The sequence below is a fragment of the Euwallacea similis genome, chromosome 14 (assembly GCF_039881205.1).
Source record: "Euwallacea similis isolate ESF13 chromosome 14, ESF131.1, whole genome shotgun sequence".
NCBI classification, from domain to species: domain Eukaryota; kingdom Metazoa; phylum Arthropoda; class Insecta; order Coleoptera; family Curculionidae; genus Euwallacea; species Euwallacea similis.
The window spans coordinates 1,511,675-1,528,197 of record NC_089622.1 but is presented as its reverse complement, the minus strand read 5'-3'; the positions used below and the strand labels follow the sequence as shown (position 1 = coordinate 1,528,197).

Here is a 16,523-nt window from a genome sequence, read left to right as displayed (position 1 = left end):
CGTGGACCAATTAAACATGATGTGTTCCGGTTAAGTTTCGAGAACTAGAAGAGAACACTGCTAAATTGCTACGTTTTTTGGTAAAAAAATTCCCAATTGTAGTAAGTTTATAAAAATTCCTCGGAACCAATGGAACGTGTAAAACCATATAATGGGATTATCATGCAACTGGTATATTTCTACCTTCTACAATTATTTTCGAGGGGTTTCGGCCTTTTTGAATCTGATACTAAAATTGTGAAAAACATTTCCAGTTTCAGTGTTACCAAACGTATCATGGACGGTGCTAATTTTGTAGATTACATAATTAACTAAACAGTAAACGAAGTTTACCATTATCAGCATAATTATAATGATCCTTGTAAATATTGCCTCAGCAATTAAAACATATTGCCCAAGAAAAATCAAACATGTTGCTTTATTTATTGTATTTACTTTTGACCATCAGCGGAGTGAGCCGTAAACGCACTCGAAATGTTATTTATGCCCGACAATTTGCAGAATGTAATGAGCATGTGAAAAAATCATAACAAACTCTTGATATTAAGTTCACTTTTATTACCGCTGTTTGAGGCATATTTCACACTTTTTCATGGCGTTTTTGTGATTTTCTCATTTCCATCGCATTAAATTTAAGTCCCTCTTCGTACCTTTACCTGCCTTGATCTATAAAAAAATCAATTTGGAACGCCTCCAATTATAATTAACTTCGTGTTACTCCGACACTTTCCACATTAAACTTTAATCCTTTGGGGACGTTTTAACAATTTCAATTGTGTCGCTAATTTAAAACGGTTATATTTAAATTATACAACAACGTCACTGTACTTTTTCGAATCTCGTTTAATGTCGGCGAACGTTTCGTCTGTTGGAAGAGTGAGCCGGCACTGGTTTACGTTCAGTTTTGTTCCCAACGATGGGATGCGCCGGTCGCCATCGGAGCATGAACTGTGGTTCTAAATGTTGTTGCCAATTTGTTGATGTGGCTTAACTATTGAATTGTTAATGAACTAAGACCGAAGGTAGGGGTCCAGATCTAGTAACTCGGGGGGCAATCAAAAGCGCCTAACAAAGCTCTTTTAAGCGCAGAATTAACGATAAGGCGAGCCCCTTGACTCATAGATGAGTTATCACGCCTTGGATTATAATTCATAAGTTTCGTGGAAGCGAGCGAGAATTTAGATGTTAAGGGTACCTACCCATTATAGGTACGTCACTATTCAATGCATGATATTAGCACCATCGCAGCGTGCACGTTCGAGGGGGCCACGATAATTTCGCAATAACACTGTTAGGAAATGAATAATTTTATTTAACGAGTGCGACTTTGTGGAACGAGCGAAGAGAGGTCCCGCAATATCGCACGATCTCACACGTGAGTTTTTCAAATTTTGCTCTGCGGTGAATAAATCGCAAGAAAATGGCATACGTTTAAATGCAGGGTGTTTCAAAAAAACACGGGCGAAGCTGTAACTCGGTAGTTTATGAACGGATTTTGATTTACTAAAAATCAAATAAAATGATATTTTTCAGGCTACTAAGTAACATCAAAGTTTTTTTTTTAACTCAACTTCTTCCGGTTCCTTCTTCAGGTGTCAACTTCAGAATTTCAAACAGAACTCCATATTTTTTTAACACTTTTTCTGATAGAAAATAGTTTTCTGAATTTAATGACGTCTGACAAGTTAATGTTAAGACAATTTTTAACCGGAAAAAAATTAAAAGTTTTGACAATACGAGTTATGTAGCCATCTGTGTCGTCATGAGACCATCTGCATTGTTCAGTGAGTACCATGACGATACAGATGGTTACATAACCCATAATGTCCAAATTTGGGACACATATGGCTACATAACTCGTGTTGTTAAAATTTTTCATTTTTTTTCGGTTAAAAATTGTTTTAACATTAATTTGTCATACATCATTCAGTTCAGAAAAATATTTTTTCTAAAAAAATACAAAGTTCCATTTAAAATTCTGAAATTGACACCTAAAGCAGAAGAAGTTGAGTTAAAAAAATCAACTGTGACGTTACTCAGTAGCCTGAAAAATTTCATTTGACTTGGTTTTTAGTGAACCAAAATCCGTTCATAAATAACTGATTTATAGCTTCGCTCGTTTTTTTAAGACACCCTGTATATTCATGCTGTACCCTCTACGGTGACTAACTGCTGTTGCCGACCCCGATGATCAACTGAGTTATGAAATAAAGGTACTTCCGTATTTCACTATGTAACTAGTTACGAAATAAATCTTATTTACACACACGCGTGCATCTCAAAAACTGTGGCTTTATTTGTCAATATTAGAAAAAACTTCCTTACTACAGCAGTGCGTTAAAAGGGCCTTAGTGTATGCATTCGCGAGTTGAGAATAGAACTTTACCATACGTGTGTGATAATGGTATATTATATTACAAGAATTCTAAGAAAGTTGAAATTATTTTTGAAAAATTAAAATATTTATTCGAATAGCAATTGAAACAAAACAGAAATTCATCCTTATTAGACTCTCTACATCACTATCAAAGTACTACCATCTGCCTAATAAACAGAAAACCTCTGATCACTTCTACACCTCCACCACACAACCACACCCACTTACCTCCAACCTCTCGGTAGCCTTCCTCAATCTCTCATAATCCACTGTTCCCTGAACGGTAAGCAAATCGATCATGAAGTCAGCTTCCTGCACACTCTGCTGCACCAGCTCTAGTTGTCTCTCAAATCTCTGCCACAATGTCAATCTGCCTCGCAACAGGGCTAAAATTTGACCGCATCTCTTCTCCAAGTTGGTGTGGTCGTTTTGCAGCTGAGAGATTTCCTTCTCCACCTTCAACGGAGAGACGGTAGCACGCAACCTCATTGGCAACGTGTGCAGCAATTGCCTGCAGCTCATCAAATCTTGCCATAGAGTGACTAGTTCTTCACCTACTTCGTAGCATTCACTGATGGCTTTCTCTATGGCATCGCTTCCCATTTTCTCAGCGCTTTCGCATTGGTCCAGATTCTTGCTCAGCTCTATATGTTTCCTTCGCACTCGCCCCAAACCTGTTTGGATTCCCAGGAGTCTTTCTCTGATTAGGACTCCTCCTTCTAGTTCTTCTGCTACAGTGCTTTCCAGGCGTTTTGATAGAGCAAGAAGAGTACCCACTCTATCGCTTTCTTTTGCGGATAATAAGCCGAGTTTTCCTAGTTCATTTTGGATGGTCTCAAGGCGGTTAGACATGATTTGCAGTCTCTCTATGTACAAACTCAGTTCCTCCTCAGTTTTGATCACTCCTCCAAGAGTGTCAACATCTTGTTTGAGCTCTTGCAGCTCCTGCTCTAAGAGGGCCAATTTTTCGTTCACAGATACATCGGTGGCAGAAATAGTGCCCATGATTGAAGACTGTATCTCGTTGATTCTTTCAGAAACTTTTCCCCATTCGGTCTGCAGTTCTGAGTGGAATTTTCTTTGAATCATTTCGTCGGATATGGGGACGATTTGGAGGGATTTTTCTAAATGTTTTGAGGAATTTTGGCGAGCGGTATTGTTCACCTCGTGTTTTGCTTTCAGTTCCTGCAAGAAAAAATCGATTAGGTTACTTGAATGTATTTCTACTAATTTGTTAAAAACTTACCCAAAACTGCCTAATATGTCCTCTAGGTCCTGTAGGAATCTCTATTTTCTTCAACTGAATTTGAGCCTCTCTCAACCATGCCTCTACTTTATCATTAAGAGCATTGTAGGTAGTCCAAGACTCTCCAAACGCCAACAACCTTGTCAGGTTATTTTGCACATCTTCATGCAGCCTAGTGATGATTTCCAGTGACTCAGAGTACGCTCCTTCTAGTCCTGAACACACCACCAACTCTTGAAGATTCTGAGCTACCTCATTTAAATGGTTTAACTTTGCGTGGTGAAGCGCAATATCAGTTGCTAAAGAGTGGTGCAAATCAATGTATCTATCATAGTCTGAAGAAGTGACGCTGTTTAAGTCTGGAATTCGTTGTTGGGCCACTTGAAGCCACCTCATTTCTTCTCTGGAACCCTGTTCTAGAATGGTCCATCTGGACGCAGCTAAGGACATAAGCTGGAAACGTCCAGTCGATTTGTCCAGGATAAGTCTGGCGCGTTCGTAAAGGTCTTGATGAAGCTGTGAGTGGCTGGCTCTAGTTTCGGAGTCGAGGTTCTCTTCTAGAGATTCTAGAATGGCTCTGCAATGACTAAGATTGACGAAAAACTTGCGGTGATTTTGCATTTCATCCTCTAGGTGTTCCAAATTCCTAACTTGCACCGGACTTTCCACTAAGGCTTCAGCGATTTCGATTATCTGGCTGAACTCTTTGAGAGTCTGCTCGTAGTCGTCAGCCAAAGAAAGGAACTGCAAGGACTTTTCTCGCTCTATATTAATTTGCTGCTCTAGTTGCTTGACTTGGTCATGGTTGCAGTATACTTCAGTTGGAACTTGCCTTCCAGGAAAATCTCTGAGTAAACTCTTAGCGGTTGCAATCAAATGAATGGACTTCACCAAATTGGCCCTGTTTTCACCCTCCATTTCATCTAATTCGTTGAGCTTGGTTTGAGGAGCATGATCGGATTCTTTGAGATCGCTAAGTTGGCGCCGTAATTTCTGAATATTTAAAGACACTCCGTCAACATCGTAGACAAACTCTTCCCAACGCTTCAAATCTCCTGAGGCCAAAAGTTCGTTTTCCTCAGTAACAGCCTCAATAATCCTGACTTGTTGCTGAAGCGACTCAATATAGCTGTGCATCCTCTGTCGATCCTCTTCACTGTATAGGGGGTCAGCTTGCAGTATAACGCACTGAAGCTCATCAACTTTCTCCTCAATGTTCGCAATCTCTTGCTTCAGATGATTAAACTCTTCAACTCGTTCTTTGGACGGACCATCAGAGGTTTGCTGCCTGCTTAGGTAAATTCGGTATTCAATGGTCTCCAACCATGTAGTAATAGTCTCAACAGTAGTAATCACAGTTTGCTGGATTTGGTTCACGTCCGCTTTTTGTACTGCCTGCCTTAAAACCTCCAATTTTTGCTCTACATCGTTGTTTCTTTGTTCCACACTCTGATCTACAATGATTTCGTTTAATGTGGCCATGTAGAGCACACTTTTCAGATGTGTAGTCTTCTTGGCATTCTGCAAATTCTTGATCCTCTCTAAGGACTGAGCCTGGTTCCAACGAATGTTTATTTCATTGAAAGTAGCATTTCCAGGTTCTTCAAGAGGGGAATGGGCAGGTTTCCATGTGCTCACAGCATACTCTGGCGGAGACACGGCGGAATCAGATACTGGAGTCAAAGGAGTGTCTGATACCATTGCTGAAGTCTGCACTTCTTCAATTGTAACCGTTGGAGGGTGTTTGGATTTTGATTTGCCTTTTAAAATTTGCTTCTGTTTGACATCTTCCATTACATGAATATGGGGTTTGCTATCTTCAGATATTTCTATTTGTGTAGGAGTTGATGTCTCAATTGATTCAGCTTCAATAAGGTCTTGACTAGTTTCAGCTGCTATTGCTAGGGTTGGAACTGCATGCGATTCTACTAAAGACTCGGTTTTCATTATAATGGGTGTTAATGAAGCTTCAGATGAACCAGCTTCAGAAGTAATAAAATGTACAGTTGCAGCCTTTGTTGTTGATTGAGAAAGGTCTTGAATTTTAACAGGTTTGTCGTTAATAATAATCTCATCTTTTGCAACATTTTCCTTGACAATAAATTCTTTTGGTGTTAGTTCGAAACTACTTTCATCTTCTAACGGATCGTCCATCAATTTGGTTTCAGTGACTATAGACTCTACAGTGAATGCAGTTTGCGGTTTAGCTCCTTCATCTTCAGTTACAATAAATGTGTCATGAGTAGTGATATCAAATCCTTTGGGAATATTTTTAGACACTTGAACATCTACACTGACTTCATACTCTTGGTCATCTGCTGCCTTAGGTTCATCACTAGGTTCATTGGGGGGACTCTTGATAGTTACAATTTGTTTAATTTTGTCTTTATTGATATCAGTGATAACTTTGGAGCAAACTTCCGCCATTTTATCACTTTCAACTGAAACAATCTCTTGCGGTTGAGATATATCATGTTTCTGTGTTGGTTCGTATGGTACTATCTTTGTTACTTCAGCCGCAGCTCCAATATTGTGGTTTTCATCTTCAGTGGTGGTTTGATGGAGCTGTAATTGGCCTCGCACTGGAACAGATTCTTCAGATTGGTCCTCTTTTTCTTCAGGTTGTTTAGTTAATTCGCTAAAGGTGAGACCAGATTTTGTAATATCCGAAAACATTAGCTGGTGTTGAGGCACATCCACTCCTGAAGCCTGTCTATGAAATATTGAGAACAGATCTCCCTCTTTTTGTTCTGAAGTCTGATGTGGAGTTTCCTCTTTGGTCTTCTTGCGTCTCCTTTTTATCTTACGTTTAGATTCACCCTTTTCAGTCTCAATATACGATTCCACTCCAGCAATATCAACTTCTATATCAAACTCCCCGGAAGAATACTCACTTCCAGATTTTTCTTCTTCACGTGGTTGTAGAGTAGTCTCAGAAGATTCTGATAATGTGACCTCAGAACTATCACCCGGAACAGTAAAAACTGCCTGTACTTGTACTTCGTATTCTTCACTAGTGCTTTTGGTTGGTGTTGCTACTGGTGTGAGTGGTAAATCTCCGATATCTGTGATAACCACCGGACTGGTCTGGATGACTTGTTCAAAAGTTAAAGTGGGCTCTTTTGGAATTTCTTCAATTGGTGATGTTTGCACTTCAGTGGTGTTAGTTACTTGAGGTAGCGGTTCAAATGAAGTTTGACTGGAGAATTCAGAAATGGAGGGCATTGCTTGAGTAGCAACTTCTGAGGCAAGAATTAGCTCAGGAGGAGTAGTTTGCACTGCATCCTCTTTGCTTTCCATCTCGATAGTTTGCATTGCTGACTCATTTCTTGGTATCACTGGACTTATTGTCTGAACCGTTTCATCTACTGAGTCAATTCTTTCAGGGGTGGCTGTTTGGTTTGAAGAATCAAAGGTTTCAACTTTGTCCATTTCAGGCTTTGGAGAAGTTTGAGTATCTTCTTCAACAAGTTCCGTTACAATTTGGGTAGACGTTTCATCAACGTCTGGCTGGGCAGATATTTCGATATCAACTTTGTCAATTCTATTAGGTTCAGTAAAAGCTTCCACAGTTTCAATGGTGGGTTCTAGAGATGTCTGAGTTGCTGCTAGTTCAGTTTCAACATTGCTCTGGTGTTCTAGAACGGGTGCTGATTCTTCCGATACCAAAGGAAGAGTCTGAGTTATTGTTTCTTGTGTCACCACTGCTTCAATAACTGGAACAGTTGTAATTATTTCGGTGGGAATGGCTTGAGGGAACTGACTTTCAGGTGTAACGGCTTCTTCAACAATTTTAACAGTGCCAGGTTCAGAAATTGTTGATATAGTGTGGTATGAGTCATTGGGTGATATGATAGTATCTTCACGGGCCTCAATAACTTCTTGATCTGGCTGCTCAGTTTCATCTCCATGTTTTCTTTTTCCTTTACGTTTTTTCTTGCCTTTTTTAGCTTCTTCGGGGACTTCTTTAGTGCTATTATCGAGTTCTGAGTCTGCAATAGGTGTAGTAGATTTGGGCACCTGGGATTCCTCAGTATCTTCCACTCTCACTTTCTGACCCCGCTTCTTTTTCTTTCTGTGTTTCTTGTCTCGCCCCATTTCAGATAAGCTCTCATCTAATGTTCTGTCAGCCTCATATCCCAACTCTTCAAATTCACTAGCAGATTCGCTTTCTTCAATTCTAGATAAGTCTCCAATGTCCAGTTCTGTTAATATGGGTTTCGGAGTTACTTCTGAAATTTCTAGTTCTTCCAATATGGGCCTTTGTGTATCTTCTGAAATCTCTAATTCCTCCAATGTAGGTTTAGGAGTTTCTTCTGAAGGAATTGAATCTTCTGGGATAATAATTTCCGTCGATTCTGCTAAAGACGTATTAGCTGAAGCCTCGTTACTCACATCTTCAGGGCTATCGTCACTTTTCTTGGGCTTCTTTTTCTTTTTCTTCTTTCTACCTCCATGATCTATGTCACTTGGAGTTGTTTCCTCATCATGCTCACTTTGCTCCTTTGAAACAACGGGAACATCTACTGCTTCAGAAACTAATTTCTCAGGTTTATATTCAGCTGCAGGAAGCTGCACGTTAACGTCTTTGGAGATCACATCGGCATTTCGACCAGGAACTTCATCGATTGTCATACTAACTGAAGCTTTAGGAGTAGCTATGGCTGAGTTCAGTTTGTCTTCTAATGAGAGATCTATCTGTACAATTTGTCCTTCTGTTGTTAAGCCTGCAAGAGGAATTACTGGATGTTCTTGTTCTTTTTTGATTGGACTAGGCGTGGAGTTTTGACGCTCGGCCTCGAGAAAATCCGAAACTTTCGGGGTTTCTTGAGGAACTGGATGGGAGTCCTGTAGTGATAGGCTTATGGTGATATTCTCAGAAGGCTGCTGTACTGTTGAAATTTTGGTAACCTCCAATTGGGTGGAGGTGGCTGGCAAAACTGCCCTTTCAGTTGTAATAGTTGCAACATCCGGAACTGTTGAGATATGAGGTTCTATTTTGTAGGATTCTGATGACTGAGAACTTGTCACCTCAGATTCTGATTGACGAACTGCAGAAGTTACTTCTGAGACTTTATTGACTTGAGATTCAGTAGGTGAAGTACTGGTTACGGTAACCTCTTGAGATTCTAATGATAGAAGAGTTGATACTTCTGGTGATGAAGTTTTAACATTTATTTCTGAGATTTGCGTGATTTCAGCTTCTGCAGGAGAAACACTCAGTATTGCAACTTCTTGTGGTTCTGATGTCTGGAGTGTTATATTTTGTGATGGGGATTCAATATTTACTTCTGACACCTTGGGGTTGTCAGGTTGTATAGACTTTGTCGCTTCCACAGTTTTTTGGGATTCCGATGCCTGGGAAATTATCACGACACTTTCGGTTGGTGAAACTTCAAAAGATATTTCTGAGACTTTGGTAATATCAGCTTCTTTAGCTGAAACAGGACATTCCAAAGAGTCTGATGGTTGGGGCGTAGTCATATTAATATTTACTGATGGAACAAAAATATCTTCTGAGACTTTTGTGATCTCAGGTTCTGAAAATGAAACACTCGCTCCCGCTGCCATTTTTTGAGACACTGATAAATCTACTGTAACAGTACCTTCTGGTGGTGAAACCACAATATTTTCTTCTGCATACAATTGTTCCCCTCGGATAAATTCTTGCAGCATTGCTGCTTTATTTTCTTGTTGGATATATGTTTCCACAACTTGCTCAAATGGTGGTGCTGTGGGAATTACCTGTTCGAATTTAATTTCTATACTTTGTGAAGATTCTGATCCTTTTTGGAGTAAAGATGACGCGCTGTCAACCTCAGATGTTACTGCAGCAGGAGATTCAATAAGAGGGAGAGGCTCTGCTTTACCCAGAACAGAAACAATCTCATCAGTTGTTGAAGAAATAGGAGGCTCGGTACTTGGAGCTTTACTCTTTTTTGTCCTCTTTTTGCGTTCTGGTGCTTTTTCAGGAGGACGTGTTTCCGCAACTTTACTACTTTCAGATGAAGCACTATCGCATACTTTACTTTCTTGCTCAATGAATTGGCTGATTGTGGAAGTAACTACTTGAGGGTCTGTGATGGTTAACGACTCGTGCTCTGGTGCTACTGATTGTTCAATAACGTACCTCGTATCTGGTTCTACTTCTGCAGCTTTAAGTTTCTCCGATTCATGTTCATCAATGGGGCTTTTCTGAGTTTTATCTTTGGATTTCTTTGACTTTTTGCGTTTCTCCGGAACTGGAGGTGCTTGCGCTGTTTCCTTAATTAGAGTCTCAGCGTGCACTTTTCCAGGCATATTCTCTGAAAATGCCTCTTCAGTTTTACTCAAATTGGCGACTTGCGGCTGCCCCAACTGCTGCTCCTGTACCACTTGCCCATTTTCAGTTCTAGTGACATTAATGCTAACCCTCGGAACTCCTTCCTCTGTAACTTCCACTACTTCTGGTTCTTCGAAAACTTCCTCAGTCACATGTTCTTTTCCATCAATGATGACAACCTTGCGCACTATTTTTCGAGTAATCCTAGTGATTTTCCTGGTGACACGCTCAACCTTACCTACCACGCTAGAGCTGGAGGTGTGAATTTGAGCACCATCTAATGATAACTGTGCTTGATCTATTGGCATTAACTTATTTTGTTCCTTATCCAGAAGAGTTAAATCTCCTTGTTGCAGGTTAAGTCCTTGAATGTTTATAGGAATAGGTTTAGAGTCTTCTATCACAGAATAGTGCACTTCCGGTTCAGATTGAAACTCTTTAACATCCAACTCTCCCCCAGGGGCACCGGTAACGACCTTTCCTCCATATTGTTGAGTAGTCATAGTCTCTCTCCTACCATCTCCTCTAGCTACACTAGTATTGCTTTGTTGGCCCTCAAGAGTCACTTGGGAGAAAGATTGAGTGACCGGAGGTCCATCTCCTTCGGTGACAGTCCTCAGCGTGGTCAATTGCTGCTGCCTCATTGATTGCTGTTGTCTTGTTACTGTTTTAGTCCTTCGCGTTACCAAGATCCTCTTGCTGCCATCGGCATCTACGATAACTTCAGTGGTAGTCTCATCAGGTTCAACAAAAACTGTCTCGAAAGGTTGGTTGGGCTGCACATTCGTGATATTGAGTTCAGCAATCTGAGTCTCAGATTCGGGCCTCCTTCTATAGTTGGCCTCCACGAGGAGGTCATCGGGTTCTTCAATGATAGGCTCAGGCTCTGCCATTGCTTTGGTGTCGATTTGAATGATGTCCTGGTCGCCTGAGGTGCGTTTAGTGATAGTTATGGTTTCCTTTCTAGGAGCTGCCACTTCAAGGGAGGTCGGTTCAGAGAGTTGAGTTTGAATTTGCGCATCTACTGGTTGGTTGTAAGTAACGGTGAAGTCTTTAGTGGTGGGCTCCTCTTCAACCTTATCAGGAGAGGAGAGGCTTCGCCCGGTTTGGGTTTCAATGTCAGCAACTGGTTGTGTTCCTTTTTCTGCTGTAATGAATTCTTGCACGATATTTTTAGCTGATGGTTTGGTTTCTTCTATGGGCATAGAAGTTGAATCAAGAGTGGCTTCAAGGGAGAGATCTGGGGTGGCTAAAGCTTTTGCTTTATCTTCTTCTATGAGCGTTAGTTCTGTTTGTAAATATTCAATTCTATGCTGGATCACTACTTTTTGTTCTTCGAATAAAAGGGTTAAAGTTTCGAGTTGGGTCAAAAGGGTCGTGACCAATGGTTGTAAATCTGGGTACTGTTTGAATTTTCCTAAGCTCTTAGTGTGATCTTTCAAAGCTGCTTCCTTTTCTGCAATTTCAACTTTCAAATCTTGGTATCTGGCAATATAGCCAAGAATCTCTTCTTCAGTCTTGGGTTTCTCAAAACTTTTAATAGTTTCTTTAGTGGATTGAATCCAACTCTCAATTTCACGAAGCAGCAGCTGATACTTCTCGAATTCGTCCTGTTTTCGAGCTCGTTCAGCTTGGGCGTTCTGCAATAGGTAATAAAACATTACTTAGCTTGTAGTGTTTACAGGCGAGCATGAGATATAAATAGTGCCGGCAAAATTAAGAATTTCGACTAAACCAGAGTATGTAAAAATATTTTTACTGTTGCAAATGTAAATCGAAATTAATTAGAACTAGTTGGGCTCAGAAGCGAAAGCTGAGATTTATTAATAGCTTATTTAATGTTATTTATACAGTTTCTCATGTGCTAAATTCAAGTGTATAATTTTCTTTGTACGAAGGTACCTACCGAGACTACAATCCTGCCGTTTTCCGCTTGGGACAGGAGCGTAGCGATTCGAGTTCTTATTCCTGCTAAGTGAGCCGCCAATTCTCGGGTTTCATGGTCAGAAGTCAAGACCATAACTTGTCCTTCCAGGCGAATGGCTTCGGTGGCATGTTTCTTAAGTTCGCTGGTGATGTTCTGAAATTGGAAAAGATTTTAAGTTTCTGCCAAGTAAAATTAGTTTTGCAATGCATGATATGGGTTTGCGTGTTCTTAAAATATCGCGAGGAAAATCTATTGAAACTCTAGCGATTGATGCCTTTTTAGCTAAGAAAAAGACTTAGAAATATTAGAAAATAAAGGGATGACAACAAATTAACAGGTACAAATTCTTATAAAGCGATACGAGAAGACCTGGCCATATAACCTCCTTATATCATGTTCTCTTATCCTTTTAGAAAATAGAGGCGTGTTCCTCATATAGAAAAAATACTCTTCATTTTGTATGATGTGTAAATTATTTTTTAATAAACGCAAATGATATATCTTTCAATTTTTCTAAGCTTCATAGCAAAAATTTTTGTATTCTTCACTGGCAGCCGGTGTGAAACACAGAAAATTGATTTATTGGAATAAAAGTTCACGTAGCCATAACAACCCTTTGGAGGCTAATAATATCCGATTCGCATTCTAATGAATTTCTTTCCTTAATTTTCTGTATAAATCACGTTTAATGATTTTTCTGTTATTGTGTCTTATTTTTGTTTCTGTTCCTGTATTGATTTTTCAGCTGAATGAAACTTGAAAGAATATGAAAACAGGAGAATTCGGGACAGATAAATGAAATAGCATCAGAATTTCTAAGAAAAAGGAAGCTGAAGTTTCAGGAATTTAGTTTTGTTCCAATATTTAGATAAAGCCGTATTATATTTTTTAAACAAAAATATTAAATAAGGCTGTGATATACATTTTCGTAAAGATTTTAATTTTTCAACTAATTTTAAATACATCGCAATTTGGGCTTCGAACTTAATTTCATGTAAATATCACGTCTGACTCGAAAAAAAGTGATAAAAAACAAACACTGAAATTTAAAATAGAAATTAAAACGATATTGAAATTTAAAATAGAAATTTCCAAAAACCGGGTAATAGAGGCCATACACAAGCTAGCAATGGGTAGGAGCTTTCAACAAGCAATGGATAAAGCTTTCAATAAACGAGATCAGACGATTGTACAAATATTCATCTAGAATCTGTAGATGCTCATCGTAACTGTAATGGTCAAGTTTTAGGGCTTTGGATTGAGGGGATGCTTGAACCACATTAAGTGGGGATGTGATCAAGAAGTGGGAAGTGGACGGTCAAGCGTCATACAGAGAATTGAAAAAGTTTAAAAAATAGGAAGCTCCTCACATTTCAAATAGCCAGACACACTACTTCTTTGTCATTCCTTTTAATTTTTTTTAAGAACCTTCTTATTTGAAAAGTGAAAAATAAGAGATTCATTTGAGATTCTCATCAGACCGCCATTCTTAGCGGTGAGCTTTACCTTCAGAAAAAAAATCCAGGACTGATCGGAAACACAATTAATTAAATCAAGGAACCGGACAACTACTCACTTAAAAAAAAATCACTTTAAACATCGATCCCCTTTTAGCGATACGAGTTCAGTTCGCGCTCTCAGTCCTCGCACTAATGATGATGACCGTTGAATTCTGAATGGGAACAGCGTTGTGCAGAAGCGCGCGAGTCCACGATCACTTCAACTGACCATCTGCACGTGATTCTGATGTTTATTTCTAATATCAGAAAAACGAATTCCGTCCCGTGTCGGTCAGACATAAAAATAATGCAACAGGCAGGTTAGTTCAGGTTGGAAAAGCGCAGCTGAAGTGTTCCCCGAACGAGAGATGAAACCGCTGGCAATAATAGATCATCGCGAAAATTGTACAAATGTCTATTTGATTAATTTATTAAATAATGGTGCGCAAACAAAAATAAACGGCTATCAGCTATAGGAGTGACCCAGCTTGAAACTTGACCTCAACGTTAGTCAGAGCTTTTATTAGAAACAATTTAACCGCTGGTAACGCGAGGAGGATTTTTTATTATTATAATTGAACATTTATTTATTCTGTACTAGAAATACCTTCAATAGGTGACGTACCTTCACAAGGAATTTAGTGGTCAATGATAACGGAATCGATGATGAAATCTCAATATGAAAACCTGAAGTAATGGTGTTTGTGCTATGCGTGAAAGTGCATCGGGTTTGATGAGAAATTTTTCCAATTAGCATGGGGAATAGAATCTATTCATCGGTCCTCATAAAGGCTCACTGGCGTGTAAGCGGAACAATAACCGAACATGAGCTGATAAGGGGAAACAGCACTTTCTGAAACGGAATATGAACAACAAGAAGAAGAAGTGATTCACAGGTGTTATTTGACCTGAGTTCACCTTGGACAAGTCGCTATTAAATCACCTTCTAGTGGGATGTGGGAGATTAGTTCGAAATCTCACAATATTGTGGAAATAAAAAGCACCCGAGCAAACTGGTTGGAGACGAAAGCATATAAAAAATACTCAAAAAATTGGGAAGATTTTATTTCAACACCTGAGCCCCTTTGAGGCTGGAAGTTTGGCAATAACTTACAAGAGCTTTCAGCTCCCTGTTCGGCCAAGCCTCCTGACGAGTCACGTCACGTGACGAATGCCGCACGTGATATGAACTCGGCAGAACCCTGAAGGGAACGTTTTTGCAACTTAAAAAGTTGTCCTAAGACGAACCTTTAGGATCTTAGAAAAATATGTTAAAACCTGAACTAAAACCGGAAAAATACGCAGAAATGCCCGTTTGAACTTTTGTTCATCGATTGTGGTGAACTGTGTATTAAACTGATCTCGGCTTGAAGGAATACTGAGGACCTGCTGAAATTTCGGAAGCCCAGACTAACCTGAACTAATCTGAATTAATTTAACAAATTAAAAAAATCGCTTTTTCTTCACTGGAGGAATGATTTTATGCTATTAATGCAATTATATGAAATCAACCCACAGGTACTTCTTTTTGCCTTGGAATGGGCATTTTGAGCAGGCATCCGGGCTAAAACATTTTAAATTTCTGATATAAACTTTAGCTTCCTGCGTTTTTAAAATTCATCATTCTTCTCCTGTTTACGTCTGCACCTTCTGCCATCAGTCAGCTGGGCAAAGCCCCTACCAACTGACCTTCAAAACGTAACAATTGTGACCCCCAGAATTACGTCATGTCGTATGCAGATTTTACTGCTTGTGGCAAGTCAATGATACACCCGAAGCAAATTAGAATAAAATTGAAATAACCAACTGATTTGACCAGGTTGGAGCATGGGTTCCAAACCTCTGACTGCGGGTTATCAACTATAAATGTGAGCACTTTCTTCATGCCAATTTTGTCCTCTTTATACCTGCATATGTAGCACGCAAATACTACAACCTGGGAAAAGTTAATGAATTCTTGGCTCGAGATCCAGTGATATAACATGGCACCCAGAAACTGGCCAAGTCCAGAATAAATGGCGCCTGAAAAAGTAATGCAGCGCCCCAAAAAAACATCCTTGTTTTGGCCGGACTCATTGAACCTACCTCATGACATTAAGACCAAAATAGCTTACCACACATGCTTTCGGAAGCACTTCATTGTTTAAATTAGAGTGTGACGTAGTCAAAGTGCTATTCTTGCAAATGACGATGATTTTTTCATTTGCTCATTGAAGTGTCGAGCAAGTAAAATATCGCGTCTTGGCCGCAAAATATTTCTGCCTTATAAAGAGTGTAAGTTCTCCTTGAAGGTGGTAAATGACCGAATTAATGGGAACAAACATATGGTGGCCCAGTTGACTTTATGGAAATATAACTGCTAAAAATACTGGCTTACCTCAAGAGCTTGAAGCATCTGATTGAACCCTTCTTGAGGTAGATATTGGATTGAGGTCTCCGTTTCGGATAGAGACGACTGGAGGTCCTGCACGTGGCCGGCAAGACTCTATTTGCAAAGAAAACCGCGTTAAAATCACTTTATCGGAGGAGATTTAAATAGAAATTATTTAAAAAATAACAGCAAAGTTGTAATATTTACAAATCACACACATTAGATAATGAAGATGTTAAAATTAGTTATTTGTTCATTCCAAATGTTTATTTTTCAAACCGTATCTACTAATACTTAAAAATACTCATATGGAGTAATTTTTACTGTCTGTTTTGCAAATTGGTCCCAGCATGCATTGAGGTCTTATACTCAAAGTTTAAACTTCCTGCACCAATAAAATATACGTTCTGCCAGGAGCTTAAGAAACTTCGGATCTCCTGATATCCTGCGGAAATTCACTTCTAAGCTTGGTCTATTAATAAAAATTATATGACAAATCTGCTTAATAAACCGAGTTTGAAGCTAAACATTCGTCGATTCGATTGGTGCAATCCCGTATAAGAAGGTTGTCAAACTAACTTCCAAATATGTGATTTTCATGGTGGTTCTTCAGCCAAAATATATGTTGAGAAATGTCCGAAAAAACTGAAAAATTGAATTTTCTTCTCAGTTTTTTATAGTTTATCGCTCATTATTTGCAAAAACTCCCAGCACTCCCTTAAGGCACTTACTAATTCGATCTATTTTGTTAATTTTTTTTATATATATTGTGTCACCCTGC

General features: G+C 39.2%; 1 protein-coding gene across 4 annotated transcripts in view; it reads right to left on the bottom strand.

Annotated features, from left to right (window-relative positions):
• The window catches only part of Msp300 (Muscle-specific protein 300 kDa), a 116,559-nt gene that overhangs the window by 12,118 nt on the left and 87,918 nt on the right, over positions 1–16,523 (bottom strand). For all 4 annotated transcript variants that reach the window (XM_066396852.1, XM_066396850.1, XM_066396851.1 and 1 more), the window contains 4 exons: positions 15,749–15,856; positions 11,852–12,025; positions 3,624–11,585; positions 2,606–3,562 (listed from right to left, as the gene is read on the bottom strand). In XM_066396852.1, the coding sequence (XP_066252949.1) occupies positions 2,606–3,562; positions 3,624–11,585; positions 11,852–12,025; positions 15,749–15,856 (9,201 nt within the window). The remainder of the gene's footprint in view (positions 1–2,605; positions 3,563–3,623; positions 11,586–11,851; positions 12,026–15,748; positions 15,857–16,523) is intronic.